General features: G+C 52.1%; 8 protein-coding genes across 8 annotated transcripts; 7 read left to right on the top strand and 1 right to left on the bottom strand.

Annotated features, from left to right (window-relative positions):
* Window positions 1-256: 256 nt before the first annotated feature.
* Window positions 257-2491, top strand: Z517_08657 (uncharacterized protein; the record flags this gene model as incomplete). The annotated part of the gene is made up of 1 exon (XM_013427172.1): window positions 257-2491. One exon carries the CDS (start codon window positions 257-259, stop codon window positions 2489-2491), a length of 2235 nt encoding a protein of 744 aa, XP_013282626.1.
* Window positions 2492-3168: 677 nt separating this feature from the next.
* Z517_08656 (uncharacterized protein) lies at window positions 3169-4953 on the top strand (the record flags this gene model as incomplete). The annotated part of the gene is made up of 2 exons (XM_013427171.1): window positions 3169-3679; window positions 3734-4953. The coding sequence occupies 2 exons, from the start codon at window positions 3169-3171 to the stop codon at window positions 4951-4953; spliced, it is 1731 nt and encodes a 576-aa protein (XP_013282625.1).
* Window positions 4954-5530: 577 nt separating this feature from the next.
* Window positions 5531-6104, top strand: Z517_08655 (uncharacterized protein; the record flags this gene model as incomplete). Its single annotated transcript, XM_013427170.1, has 2 exons — window positions 5531-5774; window positions 5884-6104. The coding sequence occupies 2 exons, from the start codon at window positions 5531-5533 to the stop codon at window positions 6102-6104; spliced, it is 465 nt and encodes a 154-aa protein (XP_013282624.1).
* A 361-nt stretch (window positions 6105-6465) lies between these two features.
* Window positions 6466-7491, bottom strand: Z517_08654 (3-methyl-2-oxobutanoate hydroxymethyltransferase; the record flags this gene model as incomplete). Its single annotated transcript, XM_013427169.1, has 1 exon — window positions 6466-7491. The coding sequence occupies one exon, from the start codon at window positions 7489-7491 to the stop codon at window positions 6466-6468; it is 1026 nt and encodes a 341-aa protein (XP_013282623.1).
* A 1292-nt stretch (window positions 7492-8783) lies between these two features.
* Window positions 8784-9549, top strand: Z517_08653 (uncharacterized protein; the record flags this gene model as incomplete). The annotated part of the gene is made up of 3 exons (XM_013427168.1): window positions 8784-8907; window positions 8996-9110; window positions 9171-9549. The coding sequence occupies 3 exons, from the start codon at window positions 8784-8786 to the stop codon at window positions 9547-9549; spliced, it is 618 nt and encodes a 205-aa protein (XP_013282622.1).
* Window positions 9550-10262: 713 nt separating this feature from the next.
* Z517_08652 (uncharacterized protein) lies at window positions 10263-11183 on the top strand (the record flags this gene model as incomplete). The annotated part of the gene is made up of 1 exon (XM_013427167.1): window positions 10263-11183. One exon carries the CDS (start codon window positions 10263-10265, stop codon window positions 11181-11183), a length of 921 nt encoding a protein of 306 aa, XP_013282621.1.
* A 1166-nt stretch (window positions 11184-12349) lies between these two features.
* Window positions 12350-13336, top strand: Z517_08651 (uncharacterized protein; the record flags this gene model as incomplete). Its single annotated transcript, XM_013427166.1, has 1 exon — window positions 12350-13336. The coding sequence occupies one exon, from the start codon at window positions 12350-12352 to the stop codon at window positions 13334-13336; it is 987 nt and encodes a 328-aa protein (XP_013282620.1).
* A 1258-nt stretch (window positions 13337-14594) lies between these two features.
* On the top strand, window positions 14595-17711 carry Z517_08650 (uncharacterized protein; the record flags this gene model as incomplete). Its single annotated transcript, XM_013427165.1, has 1 exon — window positions 14595-17711. One exon carries the CDS (start codon window positions 14595-14597, stop codon window positions 17709-17711), a length of 3117 nt encoding a protein of 1038 aa, XP_013282619.1.
* Window positions 17712-18921: the final 1210 nt, after the last annotated feature.

Genomic DNA, 18921 nt, shown 5'->3' with positions numbered 1-18921 from the left:
GGGGCACCCAGGGGGCACTGAGTAGCAATATGGTTGCCCTGCCAACCTCACCTACACAGCGCTTCACCATCTGCCACTCTTCCAGGGCACAACCATTGGCACCGCGGCCGATGACGCGTATTGTTGGTCAAACCTGCGCACCGTACCTGAGCGACCTTGCATCCAAACCACCAATTCCTCCTCATAACATCGAACCCGAGCCCTGTATCGCCCTGAGATCCTGATATGAGGATTCTGAACCCACAGCGCCAGTTGCATGCCGAAGCCCCGTCGTGAGTCTGCGGCGAGGGCCGACACACGTCCTGCATTCAGTCGCCCCCCAAACTCGCGGCCGACTCCTGCGCCCCGTCAGGCACGGAGTGGAGAAGACGAAGACGACTACTATGAGCCACGAACACCGAAAAGAGCGCCGAAGGAAAAAGCGAAAGCCTCCCCGGTGCCTTCTCCGTCGCCCGAGAAGAAATTGCGCCGACCGAGTGATCGCTACCAGACTTCGAGTGGGGTGAGAGACAGTCCAAAAAGAGAGCAGCGAAAAGATCGAGCAAAGTACAGCTCTGGCGCGTCCACAAACAGCTCGAGTCAGTTGTTGAGCAGCGATGCTCTGGCGAAACTGAATGCGTACAACCAACGAGTGGAGTTTGAAGAAAAGTACGAAGAGCGCAAACGCAACAAGAAGAAACAGAAGCAGTACAAAAACCTCAAGGCCGCAGAGGCGACTCAGCAACGAAAGAAAAAACAAAAAAACAGGAATGTCAGTGGTGCCATATTAGAGGAAGGGAGGGCGGGCGAGAAGCACAGACGCGCGCATGGACGTGGTGGTGGGTATGGCAAAGAATACGAGGTTCACAAGCGATCAGGCACAGACCAGAGGAGGCGGAAGAAGAAATTCTGGTGGCTGTTGATCTTGTTCATGGTGTTGCTGGCTATATTCATCCCCGTGGCTGTCGTGGTGAGCAACAATAGTAAGAAATCGGGAGGAGGATCGTCTTCCTCTTCTTCATCGACGACAACCGGCGGCTCATCAGGCATCAGCAATGACTGCGACTCGAGCTCGATCCCCGAAAGCGCAAAGGGCACCTACACCGATATTTCCACCTGGATGGACACGACTGATTTCAATTGTACATACACTGCCGAGACGGTCGGTGGGTTGTCAGTCATGGGCCTCCATTCGAGCTGGGATGATTCCACCAAAGCCAACGACAACGTCCCTGCCCTCAACGAGAAGTGGGAGTATGGAAAGATGCCGATCCGAGGCGTTAACATAGGCGGCTGGCTCTCACTAGAACCCTTCATCACCCCTTCGATGTTCAACTATCCTGCCTCCGCCGCCGTGGTCGATGAATGGACTCTGTCACAGAAGCTTGGGCCGTCGTCAGCACAGCGCGTTATTGAGACACACTACGCAACCTTCATCACAAAACAAAGCTTCATTGATATCAAGAATGCAGGCTTGGACCACGTAAGGATACCTTTCCCTTATTGGGCGGTCACAACTTACGACGGCGATCCATATGTGCCAAAGGTTGCCTGGCGGTACCTCTTGCGAGCGATCGAGTATTGCCGAGAGAATGGCCTGAGAGTGAACCTCGACCTGCATTCCGTCCCGGGAAGTCAGAATGGATGGGCTCACAGTGGTCACCAGGGAGATATTGGTTGGATCCTGGGCCCTGATGGCGCCACCAATGCCCAGCGGTCACTGGATATCCACAACCAATTGTCCCGGTTTTTTGCCCAGGATCGGTACAAGAACGTGGTGACCATCTATGGTTTAGTCAACGAACCAAAGATGTTGGTAATTCCACCTCAGTCTGTGCTTGACTGGAACCAAAAGGCCATTGCAATCGTGCGAGGGAATGGCATCAAGCAGCGGATCGTCTTCGGTGACGGCTTCCTTAGCCTGGATACCTGGGACGACATGTTCCACGGCGTCGACGACAACCTTGTCATGGACACCCACCAATACCAAATCTTCAACACAGGACAACTGAAGTTGAAACACCAAGACAAGATCAACCTCGCATGTTCAGGTTGGACTGGGTTAATGGTTGCAGCCAACAACCCTCAAACCGGATGGGGTCCAACTCTGGACGGCGAATGGTCTCAAGCCGATACTGATTGTACACCAAATCTAAACAACGTAGGCGTGGGCTCCAGGTGGGCTGGTACGCTCGACACTGGCGACCCCGAAACATCAGTTCTCACACCCACCTGTGCCGAGCCGCCTTGTTCATGTGCACAAGCCAATGCTGACCCAAGCGAGTACAGCGCTGCTTACAAGCAGTTTCTGCAGATGTACGCCGAGGCCCAGATGCACAGCTTTGAACAGGCCTGGGGCTGGTTCTATTGGACCTGGAAAACCGAGAACGCTGTACAGTGGAGTTGGATGTTGGGCTTGCAGGCTGGTATATTGCCGGAAAAAGCGTACGCCCCATCTTTCAAATGTGATTCTGAAGTCCCTGATTTTAGCGACCTGCCTGAGAGTTATTGATACCATGTGATGCTGGGATGTGACAGACAGCATGGGAATGGAGTTCTGGGAAGATCGCTGATCCGCTGCGAGGTTGGCATAATGGCAGAAATGAGGATAGGAAAGGCGCTTCGACCACGAAGATGAAGCATGAATGAACATATTACCAAAGAATCTTACCTGTTCCGGAATCTCCATAATCACTTCGAGTCTTTGTCCACTTTTGAGGTGTGTTGCGAGTGTCTCTTTGTCATAAGGCTGGCACTTTCGTATATAAAAAAGCAAGGACCCTCAGGCGACATGGCATTCAACCACCACACATCCTCATTCCTATTTCCTTTCACTTGCCTTCAAACATGTCTCACTTCCACCTTGACTAGGATCATTCACTTGTGTTGCTATTGTGCTGAGCCTGTGAAAAGGAAGCCTGAAGCGTCAACTTCACTGCAACCCTGGTCGAAAGCACGTTTTGCTGCTGACTCTCACTCGTCTTCACGCACTGTCTTCACGTGCAGGTGATATTTCATTGTTGATTTTGAGTCGGTTGAAATGGCGTATATCGCAATACTACTACCACCTCCACGACGTCAGAGCATAACTAGGTCACCACGACGACGATACCGTCGTCGATAACAAGCAAACACCCCAACAGCAGCGTAACACCCACGAGCTTTTCATTGGCGAGGGACTCCGATGCAATGAGGGAGTATCATCGAAACCCCTTTGATCCTGGTATCCCACTGACATACCAGGGTCTCGATGATCGCGGTATCAATTCACCAGAGGGTCGCCTCGGTGAGATTGATCTCGGCCGTGCACAACTCCATATTGGCGGCAGTCGCTCCGGATGGGAAGAAGCCGTGTCATTTCCTTTTCCAGAACATCCGCGGTCACCAAGTCACCAAAGCATCAGATACACGCCACGACCAGAGTCGGTTGTCAATAGTCCTTTTCGCCCGCGTCTGAATTCTTTTACGCCACACGCTCAGTGGTCCCCCGGTATCGGTGCATCACCAGTTTCTGCGGCCTTTGTTGACCCCGAGGACAGTGATCGAGGGTCAGGAGTGGTGGAGAATTTCCAGCATGGTATTCCGTTTGAAGATGGTGATTCTCCAAGTGCCGTGCAGGATCATGGAGTTGCCGGACAAAGAGGACTCAAACTGCCGCCAATTCGCAGTGGCTCTGGCCATCAAGATACTCAACTTCCGGGTAAGTTGTTGGTCCACAGAGACTTTGATAAACCACAAGCTGATACGACAACAGGCATTCATCAAATTCTTGGTCTCCCCATGATCCACCCGAAAACTGCCTCAGCTCATTGTCGCAAACACCAAGAGGGCCCGTTGTTGAAAGCTGAGACATTGTTTGTGGATGGGCGTTCAAAGCGAACACACAAGCGCGGGAGAGGATCGTTTGAGGCACCGGATGCCCCATATAAAGCTGGCCTTGTATGCCGTTCAACACCAGCATTCCTCACCCAGATGTCTCCCACGCAAGACATGATGCAGTCCAATGATATGGAACCACCACCACCACCACCACCAAAGCGACCATATCGTTTGCCCCGCGGGATGTTCGGAATACCTTGTCGTCCCCCAGGAGTCCCTCCACCACCCAAGACCCCGATAGCAGAACCCCAAAGAGTCCCTTTGCCTCCCAAGACCCCGATAGCAGAATCCGCGCAAGACAACATCCAGCCGGCACAGAGCCCAAGAACACAGCCTCCTGAGAGCCCGAGAGATATCGGGGCGAATTCGCAAGCAAAGCTGATTGTGAAATTGGCATCGAGGTCGGCATCCCATATCACTCGGAGACCCCACGAAGTCTTCAGCGAAGAGCAGTGCCAAAAAATGTTGTGGCTTGCTCTTCATGGAGTATCACGTCCGACTATTGCGCGACTGCTGTACAATGACATCGACAAATCCAAACCATTTTCCAACAAGACCGAGCTTGTGGCTGGCATTGATAAGTTGGTACGGCTCTTCATCGCCGAGCTTGCGTTGGGCCAAGATAGAACAAGTGGAGTCGACGACATGGTTGAGCATCTACTGCAAGAGGGAGATCGCCTGGACTGGAGTCCTTATCTACTTCGGCAAGCAGTTGGTGTCATGAGTACTTCTGGAGATGAGGCCACCCAAAGTCAAGAGGTTCGAGAGGTCGCTTTGGAGCGTCACGCACTCTCTAAGTGGCGAAGCACTCATGGTGGCGAGAATCCGTTTCAACCCAGCCTGGGCAGCACGCGTCGAAATCAAATGCAGGCATTCCGAGGATTGATGAGAGAATCAGTGGAGCGAAAAATGATGGAACAGCTTGGATACCGGGAGGACAATCATGACGTGGAGAGAGCACTGATGAAGAAGTGGTTGCTTAGGATTCGCGAACTCGGCAAGCTCCCTGACCGTCTGATGGAGGCTGAACTCGAAGCGCACAGCTCAAGTCCAGGAGACGCCCACAAGTCTAGTGAGCACAAGATGCCACTGTGACAGGGTGGTGAAGCAAGAGCTGGTGACGTATGGTTTTGTCAACCCCTGAGTCGCTGTCCGTCTGGAGCTGATAGCATTGAAAGAGGGGCTACCCAGGATCTGAAGCTTCTGGGATACCATGTGGCTGTGAATTGTTCGTGTTTCTAACCTTCTTGAGGGCAGAGGCAAAAGTTGGATTCCCTCAGCAATGACCTCAAGGGAGATTGAGTCACTGCTCAAGAAACCGAGTCGGTGTTGTGAGCTGGAGGATTGCAGATTGGAGGAGTAGCTTGCCAGCAGCTTCATAATAGCGTAACAGCCCGAGTGATCAATACAGAAGAAAAGTGAATGATGAAACTCGACTTGTGCCGGTCGGTTGGTCTTTCTTGGACTCTGATTGGACAGCCTCGTGTCCCGATTTCTAGTGCAACGTTCTCGGTACAGCGCGAACCACCATCAGAAAATACTCTCTTATTATTGATCATCACCACTTAATCGCTCCAGCAAGAAAAGGGAACACGGATCTCGTAGGCTGCCATCGATTGATGTCTTGACTACATTTACAACACTCGAATGAAAATTAGTTTGCTCCGCCGCCATGTCATCCTCCTCACAATCATCCAAGGCATTGCCTCACGGTCACGGCAAACAGCCTGACAACAGCCCCGGCCTCTCCACGAAGGCCACAGGCAATGACAACGACGATGACAGTAACGGCGAAGATGATGCCGGCCCTGGAGGCGATCTCCCCATGAGCATGACCGCTTCCGTCATGTTGACCAACTTGCCCAAGGATGCGAGCCAGGCTCTTAGGGAGGTCGAAGAGATTGATGATCGAAAAGGTACATTTTTCTTCCATTAACCACACAGAATTGTTCTCCGCGCACATATCTCTCGCGTTCTCTCAAATTCTAATCTATGCGGATGTTCTGTGAGCATGTAAAAAAACAGTCTCTGTCCGCTTCCAGCCCGTTGGCGCGGCCCCGATCCTCAAACAGCGCGTCTTCAAAATCAGTGCCTCGTCGAAATTCAGCGTCGTCTTGAATTTCCTCAGGAAGAAGGTCGGCGTCAAAGAGGGTGACGGCCTGTTTTGCTATGTGAATAGTGTGTTCGCACCAGGTTTGGATGAGGGCGTGGGGAACTTGTACCGGGTACGTTTGCGCCTCTACTAGCACCCCTTGTCCGCTCTTCGTGGAATTGCTTCTGTCGTTTGCACGAGTGGGAAGCTCTGGTTGCTTGCCTCCCACTCGACTCTGACAGTGCTGGTATTACGCTACATTCTCTGGCACTGTGAATTGAAACTGCGAAATAGAATGGCAGGACGAGATCATGCTAACCACGGTCCTTGTTTATCAAAACTAGTGTTTCAAGGTGGATGACCAATTGATCGTCAGCTATTCTACAACGCCAGCTTTTGGATGAGCCTAGGCCTGTCCCAGCTCTGTTTTGACCAAACGATGTGCGCTTGCTTGAGGATGAGCCCAACAACACCGAAAATATGCCATGGCAAAGATCAAAGCAACGCCAAGGGTATCAAGCCTTCTGCTCCTCCGCAGATTGAATGGCCACCTTAAACGCCTCCGTAACTTTCGCATCACTCTTGTACACATGCGACGGCCCGGGATAACTTCGATCACCGACCTCATTCTTGTACTGTTTGATGGCGTCCAGTCCAGCTTCCCATATCGAACCATACTTTTTGACGAACTTGGGCATGAAACTATCAGGCGGGCGAACACCGAGCATGTCGATCTGCACCAGAACTTGTCCACTTGTTTTGTTGCCTGCACCGATGCCGATGGTGGGTATCCTGAGGGCCTTGGTAACTTCCTCTGCGATATCGGGCGGTACACATTCCAACACGACCACAAAAGCTCCTGCCTCCTCCACAGCCTTTGCATCTTTGAGCAGAGACATTGCCTTTTCCAGTGTATTGCCTTGTACGCGGAAGCCCCCAAGAGCATGCTGACGTTGCGGGGTGAGACCGATGTGTGCACAAACTGGGATGCCAGCGCTTGTGATCTTCTTGATTGCGGGTGCCATCTCAACTCCCCCTTCAAGTTTGACACTTTGCATGCGTCCTTCTTTGATCATTCGAATCGCACTGGCTAGGGCTTGTTCCGGGCTCAGTTCATACGAACCCATAGGGAGATCGCCGACGGTAAAGGACCGGGTGACCGCTCGACTGACTGCGCGGGCCGACACGATCATTTCGTCGAGGGTGACTTCGGACGTGTCTTGCATGCCCAAGGACACCATAGCAAGGGAATCACCGACCAAGATCATATCCATTCCAGCTTCTTGTGCCATGAGTGCCGAAGGGAAATTGTGGGCAGTCAACATCGTGATGGGTTTGTCCTCAGCATACATTTTCTGGAGAGTTTGGATGGTGACTGGCTTCTGGCCTCTGGCCAGCAAGGCTGGGGACGAGGGGGCATGCGAGCTCCAGCGAACTTGTCGCCACTGTCGGTGAGATTGGGGAACAGCTGGGCGACAGATGTCGCGGAGAAGTGGTCGTGTGAGAGACACAATTCGATTGATGCGGACGATGGAAGCCATGTTTGTTCACCCGAGCCCAAAAATAAGTAGATACAAAGGAGGAGGGGGGACAGGATGAAAGAGTAGTCTCAAACTGTTGTGACACATATTACAGAACTGAACGCGGTGGCGGTGAAAAATGAGGTTTTATTCACTGTTGTCGTGATGAATTCTTTATGCGTAGATCTGAGAAAAGGTCTGGAGGAGAAGATGAGCCTCGGCGTCAATGGTGCAGGGCCGAGCAGGAAGCGTACTCTGGGGGTTAGTGAGATCAACAGGGGTTCCTGTTGGTTGAATCTAGGTGGCCTAATACCTATAAAGTTTAGAGGGAAAGGTCTTCCGGGGGCACTCCTGCGCACCAGTTGGGGCGAGAATGTGATTCTGGTCCCCTGCCGTCACTCAACCACTTCGGCTGCCGACCGCTGCACATCTCCCTTTTGCCATCCATGATAATTAACGGCCGAACGAGGGTATGTCCCGGCTGGCGCTCTACTTTGCCTCGGAAGCAGTCGAGTCTGTCCCTCCAACCCCAGAATAAGTTACCAGCCTGGCGAGAGTGACTGCAAGGCTGTCATGCATCTGTTGTAAGTCCATATTTAGCTATCCTGCCTGTGTACCTAGCATCTCGGGACTTGAGCTGTGGCACATACGAGGGAGTTTAGTTCGCAGACCAGCTGACTCCCCAACCATTGGCTTTGGGAGCAAGGAGTGGGTATGAGTTCCTTTGTCACGCTGCTCCCAGCGCATGGTTGAAGGCGTGGACATGCCCACTACGCCAGACTGCGCGGTGAACCAGTCCGGCCTTGACAAATCAGTCAAGCCTCCCCACCATTGCCCTTGCCATCGAACCATCTCCAACCACAGCGAAACACTCCTCACCAAACCGCGACCAACTTCAAGCGGTATCGACATACCTCATACTCTTCACTCCTTGCTCTCACTCTTCCTAATTTTGCTGCGTTCCACTGCGGTCTCTGCCACTGTCCTGTTTCTTCACCTCCAAACAAGCCCTTCACTATCTGTTAGCCTGATCACGACTCTTGTGAGACGCCCCCTCCCTCAGGAAGACAACGGAAAAAGCCGAGTCCAGTCCGCGACAGAATATCCGATCATCCCCTCGTGATCCTGCCTTTTCCGATCTTGCTTCTACAGGCCGCCACCCCAGATCTAATAGACATTCCTCCCAAGGCATCGAGACACAGAACCGATCCATCGTGCCCCTCTCTCGATCATAAACATATCGCCCAAGTGCCTGATATTCTTCTTGTGGACAGAGCCTACGTCCTAGCGAGATCTTCGGTTGACGAGGCACAATGAGTAGCCCGAAGCGGAGGATAGAGACCGATGTCATGAAGCTGATGATGAGCGACTACGAGGTCACACTGGTCAACGACAACATGCAAGAATTCTTCGTCATATTCAAAGGGCCTTCGGAAAGTAAGAGCATGAACTTCCCTCGTCAAAGCGCTCGGGTTATCATATTGCTACAAGATTGAGGGCCACTGACAAAACGATGTATGTACAGCACCCTTTGCCGAGGGCAAATGGAAAGTTCATGTCGAACTGCCAGATCAGTATCCCTACAAATCGCCTTCCATCGGCTTCGTTAACAAGATTTTCCATCCAAACATTGACGAGGGGTTAGTCATCTGATGCTGGGAACTCCGATACAAGCAAGTGGTTCTGATATGGTTTCCTAGGTCGGGATCAGTGTGCCTGGACGTCATCAATCAGACATGGTCACCCATGTTCGACATGATAAATATCTTCGAAGTCTTCTTGCCTCAGCTTCTGCGATACCCTAATCCTACCGATCCATTGAACGGAGAAGCCGCTGCACTACTGATGCGAGAACCTCGAAGCTACGATGCTAGGGTCAAAGGTGAGATGCACATTCCGCAGGACAAACAAAAGGAGGAGAATATTAACTGCTATGAAGAGTACATTGCACAGTATGCTACGAACATCCATGACGACCACGACGAGGACGAACATGAAACGGACGGAGAATTGAGCGAGGTGGAAGATTTCAACAGCGATGGAGAGGATGAGCCAGCTGGTACAATGGAGGATGTTTGACTTTGGAGTCTTGGTGACATGGAGTTCTGTTGCCATTTGGAGTATACTGGGCGCTACTGGGTGAACGAGGAACAAACAGCGATATGTGATGGGTTGGGTTGATTCTATTTCAAGTTGCGAGCCCCCTCTGAAGTTTTGACAGACTCAACTGGCTGTAAAAGCTGTTGCCCTACTAGAGCTGCTTTCGTCTTAAACAACACCATATCGGGTGGCCTGTAGACACAGCAAGCCGACTGACCGTGGAGCTACAGAGGATCTGTGAACCGCTCATTAGAGTTAACACAGTCTGAACCTAGAAAGAGAGGTCATTTAGTTGCGAAGAGTACGACGAGCACACGTCTCGCCCCAAGGCTATGATGGATGTTCACAAGACGGTTTACGCCGTGGTGGTTCTGGCGTGTCTGGAGAGTCAGACCGAACTGAGTTGCGGGCGCATCCATCTCTGCAGCTCCTCCTGCGTCATCGTCTGGGGGCTCGGTTCTCCTAAGGCGAAGTGACGTGTTTTCCCGGCCACGCGACCTCTTCACCCGCTAGTCCTACTCCCACCAACCTTGTCGCATGGTGCACTTGTCCCAGGGAAGCCAGGTGAGTTGAAGCCTGAAACACTCCGCTTGCGGGGCCTGGCATCTCATCGCATTTCTCCATCTTCAGGACGACTTCACCCTCTCATTTCGAGGTCAATTTCCGGACGATTGAACCACTGTCCCCCGATCATGTTGTTGCTATCTCTCGAGTGTTTACCCCCAGAAGTCCTCCTCCGCATCCTCTTCTTCCTGGAGATCCCCGACCTGCTCCAAGTGAGTCGCACGTGCCACACGCTGCGCGAGATTGCTTGCGACCCTCTGCTTCACCTCGAGCGACTGCATCACGTCTCCTATACTCTATCCACCCTGCTAGCCCGACGGCCGTCCAAGTCTGCCATTAGTCCTCCCAATTCTTGGATCTGGCTCAGCAGGACCAATGTTCTCTCGCGGCAAATCAGCAAGAGTTTGATCCGCATACGCCTGAGCCATAACCTCGAACACAGACCCAGTCCGTTTGACCTGGTACAGAGGGCGATCCTCCCGTCTACATGCACCAGTTATTCCTCACCGGTTTCGCCGGTCTTGATACAGTCACAGCAGGCGGTCCAAAGGAGCAAATTAAAAGATGGACTGTGTCGCAAACTAGAGCGCCGCCCGAGCATGAACAGTCTGGTGTCACTTAATATTATGCCTGAAGAGTGCGTCCGACACAGTGTCTCGCCTGCCATCGTGGCTACGAGGCGCAAAGTGATTAGAGAGGGCTTGAAGGATGGGCTTCGTGCGTGGGTTGAAGGGCGCGCCCTACAAGCACAAAAAAGGAAAGCAGACGAGATGGATGCAACGGAGAAGACTACAGTAAAGAGCCTGGTGAGGAGATTCGCCGCAAGAAAGGTTGCTGTGGACTTGGAATGCAGGCGGGTAAGTCGTCTTGATCCAGTGATCGCAGAGAAAAGGAGGGCACAAGCGAAATGGGGCAGGGAGGTAGAGCTTGCAAAGAAGGATGAAGAACGGCGAGCTGCTACCAACGGTGCCTGTGCGCAGCCGACGAGGGCGCATGTCCTGGGGCTCAAAAAGTTCTGGGAAGGAGTAATCAGGGCGGCTGCTGGATGAGTGATGCATTCTTTTTGCTGAGTTTGATGAGTGTCTTGAGCATTTGGTGGTGGTTCAACAGGTCTATACCCAGGGTGATGTTGGCGCTTGATTATTTTGTTACCTTTCAATAAAGCCGGCATTTTACACACATGAGATCCATGGTGCGCATATTTATCAGCCTCTCTTTATGATTAGAGGTCCATGCAACCTCGAGAATCTTGTCACGGTAGGGCAGATTCAGGCCCAGCTCAGCGCACACGGGACGAAACATCTCACTCGACCTGCGTCGCCGCTTGTTCAGCGGGAGACACAGTATACTTGTACACAGCACTTCCTCGTATGCCGCGGGTTGCGAGCCGACCCATCACCCCACATCTCGAGGACATTACCCTTCCCTCACGAATTGCGCGTAGCTGCGGCCGAGAGCGCGGACGGGCCAGCAGGGCTGAGCTGGTTGGTCCGTGTCACCAAATGACACCAAATGACGAGAGATATCCAAAAGGTGAGGGGAATTGAGTGGTTATGTTGTGGCCCGAGCGACACGACCGAGAGACCGAGACTGTACAATGGGTCAACTATCAAAGAGCTGGGCTCTGTTGACCTGCGCCTTGCTGTATTTAATTCCGTGGGCTGGATTGCGAATACTGACAGTGAGCCTGGGCCCTGAACGAACGGGGGGATGGGGGATGGATGGCCGTATTGGGAAACTGGAACATGTTCCTGTGATGCCCAAACGAGTTGGTGTGAGTCACTTGCGAGAGGGAGGTCTAGACTCTAGACCTGTAGCGGCGTGGGCGGTGAGTGGTGGTGTTACTCGCTTATGATCGGATTTGCTTGGCCTGCGTAGGTATGGGGCGAGGGGCTCTAGAGAGACACGAGAGATTGACGAGTTTTACGACTTGGATACTTCCTCACAGTCGAGCTCTGCGTGATATAAATACTGGGGAAATACGAGCAGATCACACAATGGACGCATTCATACTTGATTTGCAGACACCGTCAAGGGTTCTACATAGAACTCGCACCCATTCAAAAGGGTTCATTTACCTACAGTTCTCAAAACACACATTTAGTCCTCAGTACCTGAGTTACCCTCCTACCCACCCCCTCCACAAACCTTCTCGACCTTGATGCCGCTGGGCAGTGGCGCTAATACCACCACTACTACTATCACAACGACTATTATGAATGCTGAATCGAGTCAAAGCGACGTCCTCACTACTGTCACGCTTGGGGAACAGATTGCGAGTAATGACAACACCAGAAAAGACATCGTCGACTCATCCTCTGCGACCGACGACTACGACGAGTCTGATGGTGACTACGAATTCGATGAGGATGTCGACGATTTCAACGAGGCGCAGTGTTTATTCTGCAACCAGGAAAGCCCAGACCTCGACCAGAATTTGGCCCACATGTTAAAAGCACATGGCTTGTACATCGACCCGGCGCATCTGCTGGTAGATGTCGGGACCCTCCTCGCCTACTTCCATCTCATCATCTCCGGGCGGCACGAGTGTCTCTATTGTGGGACGCAACGGAACACTCTCGAGGCTGTGCAACAGCACATGATGGCCAAGGGGCATTGCAAATACGACATCGCGGATGAGGATGCCGAGCTCAGAGAGCTGTTTGACGACACATTGCCGCATGCAAAAGAGGACCTACTGCGACATCTCCACGCCATGCACGGCCCCGATGACACCCACCTTCCATCGCAAGCCAGATCGAGGAAACGACGGCCATCAAAACGGCCCGACAAACATGGCCTCGACATCGCAGCCTCTACGCCCGACCAAGTACCACCGACTTCGACCTCGACCTCGGCTTCGCAGTCAAACACTGATGCCGAGCCAGCCTCGAATGCTAACCGCACACCCTCTCCTTCCCAGGGCGCATTGAGCACGAGAGCACTGAAGCAAGAATGCACGCTCAACAACCAACTCGCCCAACTCCGTGCAGGTGACCGGAGAAGTCTGCTACACTTACCGCCTTCACAACAAAGGGCATTGCTGGCGACCCATCACAAACAGACAGAGAAGGCGAGGAGGACGGAGCAAATCAGCCAAAGCAACTTGGAGAGCGCAGGCAATAAAGTCAATTGCTTGGGCAAAATCAGGTTGGTACGGAAACCTCCTCACACTGGCAATATCTTCAGCCTGAATCGGTGAGTTTGAAGAGAGCTTTCGGCATGCCAGATGCGAAGGACATTTGGCATTTAGCATGTATCGACAGATATCACACATCACATAGAGATGGGAAAACCCCCGGATCATGGATCAAGGATGGTCTAGCTGGAGAGAAGCAACATTTGTTGATTCAGCAAACCATCATGAAAGAATCCTTAGCCAGGCAGCCACTGAGCGCGGTCTGATTCAGTTTGGCGAGCGACTTTGGCCTTTCCACGGCCTATTTTTCTTAGACCTGGTTTCCACGACCTGGAGACAGACGACAGGAGGAAGAGGTCGAGATCATTTTGCGGTTTCGCAGACCAAGAAATTGCGACAAAGGAGGTGACTTTGAAGGAGAGCCAACAACCAACGGGAGGAATACAAGCATCGAAGCATTGCCATTCCTTTATTTGAACAAGTTTTCGACATCAAACACGTATTCAGGTCAAACATGCGGCGGCAGTGGGCAATGGTATTCTGGGAGCATATGGTGAACGCGTCCATGAGCCACGTGTAATGCGATGTAAATGACTAGGACGTATGAGAGGAACAGATTAGGTCATGCGGAGCTCTCTTCGCATTCTGGTTATAACGCTCGAGAAACCAAAAATACCGGCTCCTACACTCCCTGTCTCCTCAAAATACACTCGTAAGATTACGGAGTATTTTGTAGCTGTGCCTTGGCTCGGAAAGTTACCCCAGAAACCAACCATCACAGCCTTGCATATGATGTCAACAGCGCGAACAACAAATTCCCACCTCTCAATCTTCATGGTAACCTGACTTTGCGACACACACGATAGATGCTATTGCGTACGCCGCCTCTAGAAACCACCAATGCCAACAAAGGGTTCACTCTTTCACGGATGACGAATGACTTTCAAGCAGCAAGCAAATAAAACCTGCGCGCCCCTCAGTATTAATAAAACACATCCAACCGACTTATCATCCTCAACGCCCCGCCGAACGCTGAATGACCCAGAACCTTTGGTTATCGCAAATCTCCGCCAGACGGGGCTGACATTTTGCATGTTCTAGACCCCGCTTAGTACCAATCACTCTGGTTGCCTGGACAACCTCTGCCTAACGCCTGCCTGCGGCCCTGCCAGCTCAAACCACGATCTCAAGACCTGCGTCACGACTATATATCCCAAAATCTGTAAGCGGAGGGACCCAGCCCTATGTTACACCTGCAGCTGTGACAAGACGGACGCCACAATTCTTCGATTTTACATTCCACTTGCCTAGCAGCGTCGAGATGGTGCGGGAACAGCAAGCCCCTCGCAACCCGCTCGCCCCAGCCATGGGTAACTCGCAGCCTGCCCCAGATCTCCAGAACAGAGAAAAGGTACCTGACAGCAATGCACCTCCGACTACGCAGCCTTTCTATCCAGATCTCAAGCATGCCCTGGCAGAACAACCTCAGTTTGGGAGGCCATCAATGCCTGGAGCATCGCCACAGCCATACGCAAGATCTCAACCGCTCATGCGACCGGGCGCGAGTGCCAATACATCAGCTCCACGCCAGGTGAGCGGGAATCAGCAACAAGACAAATATTCAAACCTTTTCGTGTCGGCGAAGAGACCTGTACAAAGACCAGAGCTACACAAACCTCATGTTGTCGCAAATCCTCTGCAAGCGCTCAACGGACGGGCCACCGGACAGCCGCCTAGACCCAGCTCTTCTCGACCGTCTGATGGGGACGATGATTTCTATGAGATCGCCAAACCTGCAAACTTCCCTGCCTGGAAGCCGCCCACGGTTGTCGCTCCCACCTTTTCGTCCCAACAGCCTCCAAATCCATACTTTCGCCCGACTGCGATAGACTTGACTCAGGATAGGCCCACGTTTAGACGTCCAGCGGCCCCCGCGAACAGCACTTTCTTTCGAGCCGACCATTATGAAATGGCCGACCCATCCACGTACATGAATTCCTCCCAGGCGAATGAAAGCATCAAAGCTCTACTTGAAGGTGCGTTTGAGGACGAAGAGGACAAACCAAGGACCAGGCGGAGAAAGAAGGAGCTGGACAAGAAGGTGGCCGATCTGGCAGATATGGTCAAAGACATGTCGGTCAAAAGTGCAGACAAGAGCGAACCATCACAAGAGGAGGCGGATGAAGGAGAGGAAGACGATGGTGTCGTTCCGGGGTTGAAAGTAAAGCTCTTACCACATCAAATTGACGGTGTCGACTGGATGGTCAGCAAAGAAACCGGCAAGAATAGGACTTACGGCGGTATTCTGGCGGATGATATGGGCCTGGGGAAGACGATACAGTCGATCGCTCTCATTCTTAGTAACCCGAAGCCCAGTGCCGAAGAATTGGAAAAGAGCAAGCGAAAGTTGCCGGAAAGCGTCGCCAAAGGCACGCTTGTCGTTGCTCCCCTCGCGCTGATCAGACAGTGGGAAGGAGAACTTAAGGATCGCGTCGACGAAGACCACGCCCTCAAAATCTGCGTGCATCATGGACCACAGAGAACAAAAAGCTACAAAGACTTGAAGAAGTACGATATTGTCATCACGACTTACCAAACGCTGTCATCGGAACATGCTGGATGCTCAGAATCGCTCAAAGTGGGATGCTTCGGGGTCCACTGGTATAGGATTATTCTGGATGAGGCCCATTCCATCAAGAACCGCAATGCGAAAGCTTCCAAGGCGGCTTGTGCTCTCGATGCTGCATACCGCTGGTGTCTGACTGGAACGCCGATGCAGAACGGTCTTGACGAGCTCCAAAGTCTCATCCATTTCCTCCGCATCAAGCCTTACTGTGACCTCAATGAGTGGCGCGAGAATATCACCAAACCCATGAATAATGGAAAGGGCGGTCTTGCGGTTAAGAGACTGAGACTCATCCTGAAAAGCTTCATGAAGCGGAGAACGAAGGATATTCTCAAACAGGAGCACTCAAACGAAGGCGGTAAAGGAGGTTTAGCCGAAGGAGGCAAAGATCCTGGGTTCAAGATTGTCGGACGAACTGTTCACAATGTTGAAGCAGACTTTTCAGACCAAGAGCGAGAGTTCTACAAACGTCTGGAGTCCAGGACAGATCGGAGTCTTGAGATGATGATGGCGGGGAACAAGATGAGTTATGCGTCGGCATTGGTCCTTCTTATGCGACTTCGACAAGCGTGCAATCATCCAAAGCTTACGGGAAGCGACTTGAGTACCGAGACTGATGCATCAAGTGGCATGCAGACACCAAGTCGCAGAAAGGCGAGTACGGAAGACGACATGGACAGCATTGCGAACATGCTCGGTGGCCTTAGTATGGAGACCAAGAGATGCGATATGTGTCAGATCGAGTTGACATCGAGAGAGACTGCTAAAGGCGCGATCCGATGTCCTGAGTGCCAAGAAGATCTCGACAAGCAGACGGATTATGTGAATGAGATGAAGAAGACGAAGAAGGAGAAACGACAGAAGCAAGAGCAGAAGACGGTCAGAAGTCAGCGAAAACAAGCGAGGCGCGTTGTGGAGGACAGCGATGATGAGGACGATGGAGACGAGAAGCACGAAGACGAAGAAGAGACCTCTTCTGTTGGCGAAGAAGATGAGAACGACGACGAATACTACTCATCCGATGACTCTAGCGATGCAGCACCCACGGTCCTCCAGTCCACCAAAATCCGACAGCTCCTCTCCATTCTCCGCGAGGACTCCCACACTCACAAATACATCGTCTTCTCCTTCTTCACGTCCATGCTCGATCTGATCGAACCATTTCTCCGTTCAAATCGTATCCACTATGTCCGATACGACGGAAAGATGCGTAACGACGCACGCGAGGCCTCTCTCAACGCTCTCCGCCAGGATCCTTCTACACGTGTCCTCCTCTGTTCTCTCCGTGCGGGAAGCTTGGGATTAAACTTGACCGCGGCGTCGAGGGTGGTGATACTGGAGCCGTTCTGGAACCCCTTTGTGGAAGAACAGGCGATAGATCGTGTCCATCGACTGAACCAGACTCAAGATGTCAAAGTGTACAAGATCACCATCAAGGGGACGGTAGAGGAACGAATCCTAGAGTTACAGGAGAAGAAGCGCGAACTAGCCAAGGCGACCATCGAGGGCCAGGGCAAGAAGGGCGCAATGAGACTGAACATGCAGGATATGTTGAGGCTGTTTGGGCGGGAGGCGGAGTCGGAACACCCCGTGGATGTGGAGGAAGTTGGGATGGGAAAAGGCCGGTCGAGGGGATTGCTAGATGCGAGCCGAGACACGTCTTCGCTATCCAATTCGTCGCAGGCTGCAAGCGAATATGGGTCATTGGGGGGGACGAGTGGTAGCGCAGGCGACCGACGCGACAAGACTCGTGTGAGCGATGGCAAGAAGAAAGCGTGGAAGGAGCATGAAGTCTATGGCAGGAGGTGGTAGAGCCTCACACGCCGTTAAAAAGCTTGACGCCAACATGGATTTCAGGTGGTGTTTGTTGGGCATTCATTGCATTGCATCGCACTTCATTTTGCAAAGAGTCAGTCAGGATATGAGTTGGTTCTAGATACGCCCAGGGGAGGATGACACGACCATGAGCGAGCCATGGATGGAGAACATGGAGACCATGGACAATCAACGGATGTATGTACCGAGTATGGATAGACCGAGAAATGGTACGGTCGGGAAGAGATGATTTTTGACTACTGCTACAAGTACAAGTACAAGTACACAAGCACGCAGGTACCTGAATCCCCGCTTGTGGTACCTACCCGGGAATACCCTCGTTGCTTTTTACTCGCTACTGTGCACAACGCCACGGGTTTGACGTGATATGGGACCATTGCATGCCTGCGAAGGACTTGGTACTTGGTACGAGTACTCGTAGTACCCAGTACCTACCTACCTAGCAAGCTAGCAAGCTAGGTACCTAGTAGTCTGACTTACGTACATACATACATAGGTACGTACGGAGGTCAAACATGTCCTCCTTACTATGCAAGCTGGGAATGTACCCCCAGTAGGACATAGGTACTGTACATACGAGGCACGAGTAGATGATTTCCTAGGTAATCTACTAGGTAGCTAACTAGGTACCTGGGTAGGCAGGGGACGGGTACCATCAGTTCGGTTCAGAAGGCAGGGAGACCTCTGGGTCTGGCTCTGGGTCTGGCTCTACAAGCTTCTCCTTTTGGCCCGTAGGATTTTGAATTGAACTGATCTGAATTCGATGCACTGGACTGGCCTTGACCAAATGCACTAGAGAAGTACTACAAGTGGCGGTGAACAAGGGAGACACTGATTGACTGACTGACTAAACGCAGAGGGAGGTGCGGGAGGTCTGTCTACCTAGCAGCCTAGGTACCTGTCACTGTACGTATGGTCTATGAGGTACGGTGATTTCGAACGCGACCACGCTCCCACACTATCTCTGAAGTCAGATTTGGATTCATGGCCTTCAACTTTCAAGCTGAGAAATTGCTGTAACAGACACTAGTGGCGCAATCTGTCTTGTGTCGTGAAAGCAAAAGAGAATAAACACTTGAGGCGATGTGTGTAAGTCTTGCGAGGCTGAGACTTCTTGGTGGGATGTTCCTTTTCCGGAGGGATGTTCCTTTTCTGGAGGGATGTTCCTTTTCTGGAGGGATGTTCC

Source organism: Fonsecaea pedrosoi (genome assembly GCF_000835455.1).
Source record: "Fonsecaea pedrosoi CBS 271.37 unplaced genomic scaffold supercont1.5, whole genome shotgun sequence".
NCBI lineage: Eukaryota > Fungi > Ascomycota > Eurotiomycetes > Chaetothyriales > Herpotrichiellaceae > Fonsecaea > Fonsecaea pedrosoi.
The sequence above is the reverse complement of the archived record's forward strand: the minus strand, read 5'-3'. Positions and strand labels throughout refer to the sequence as shown.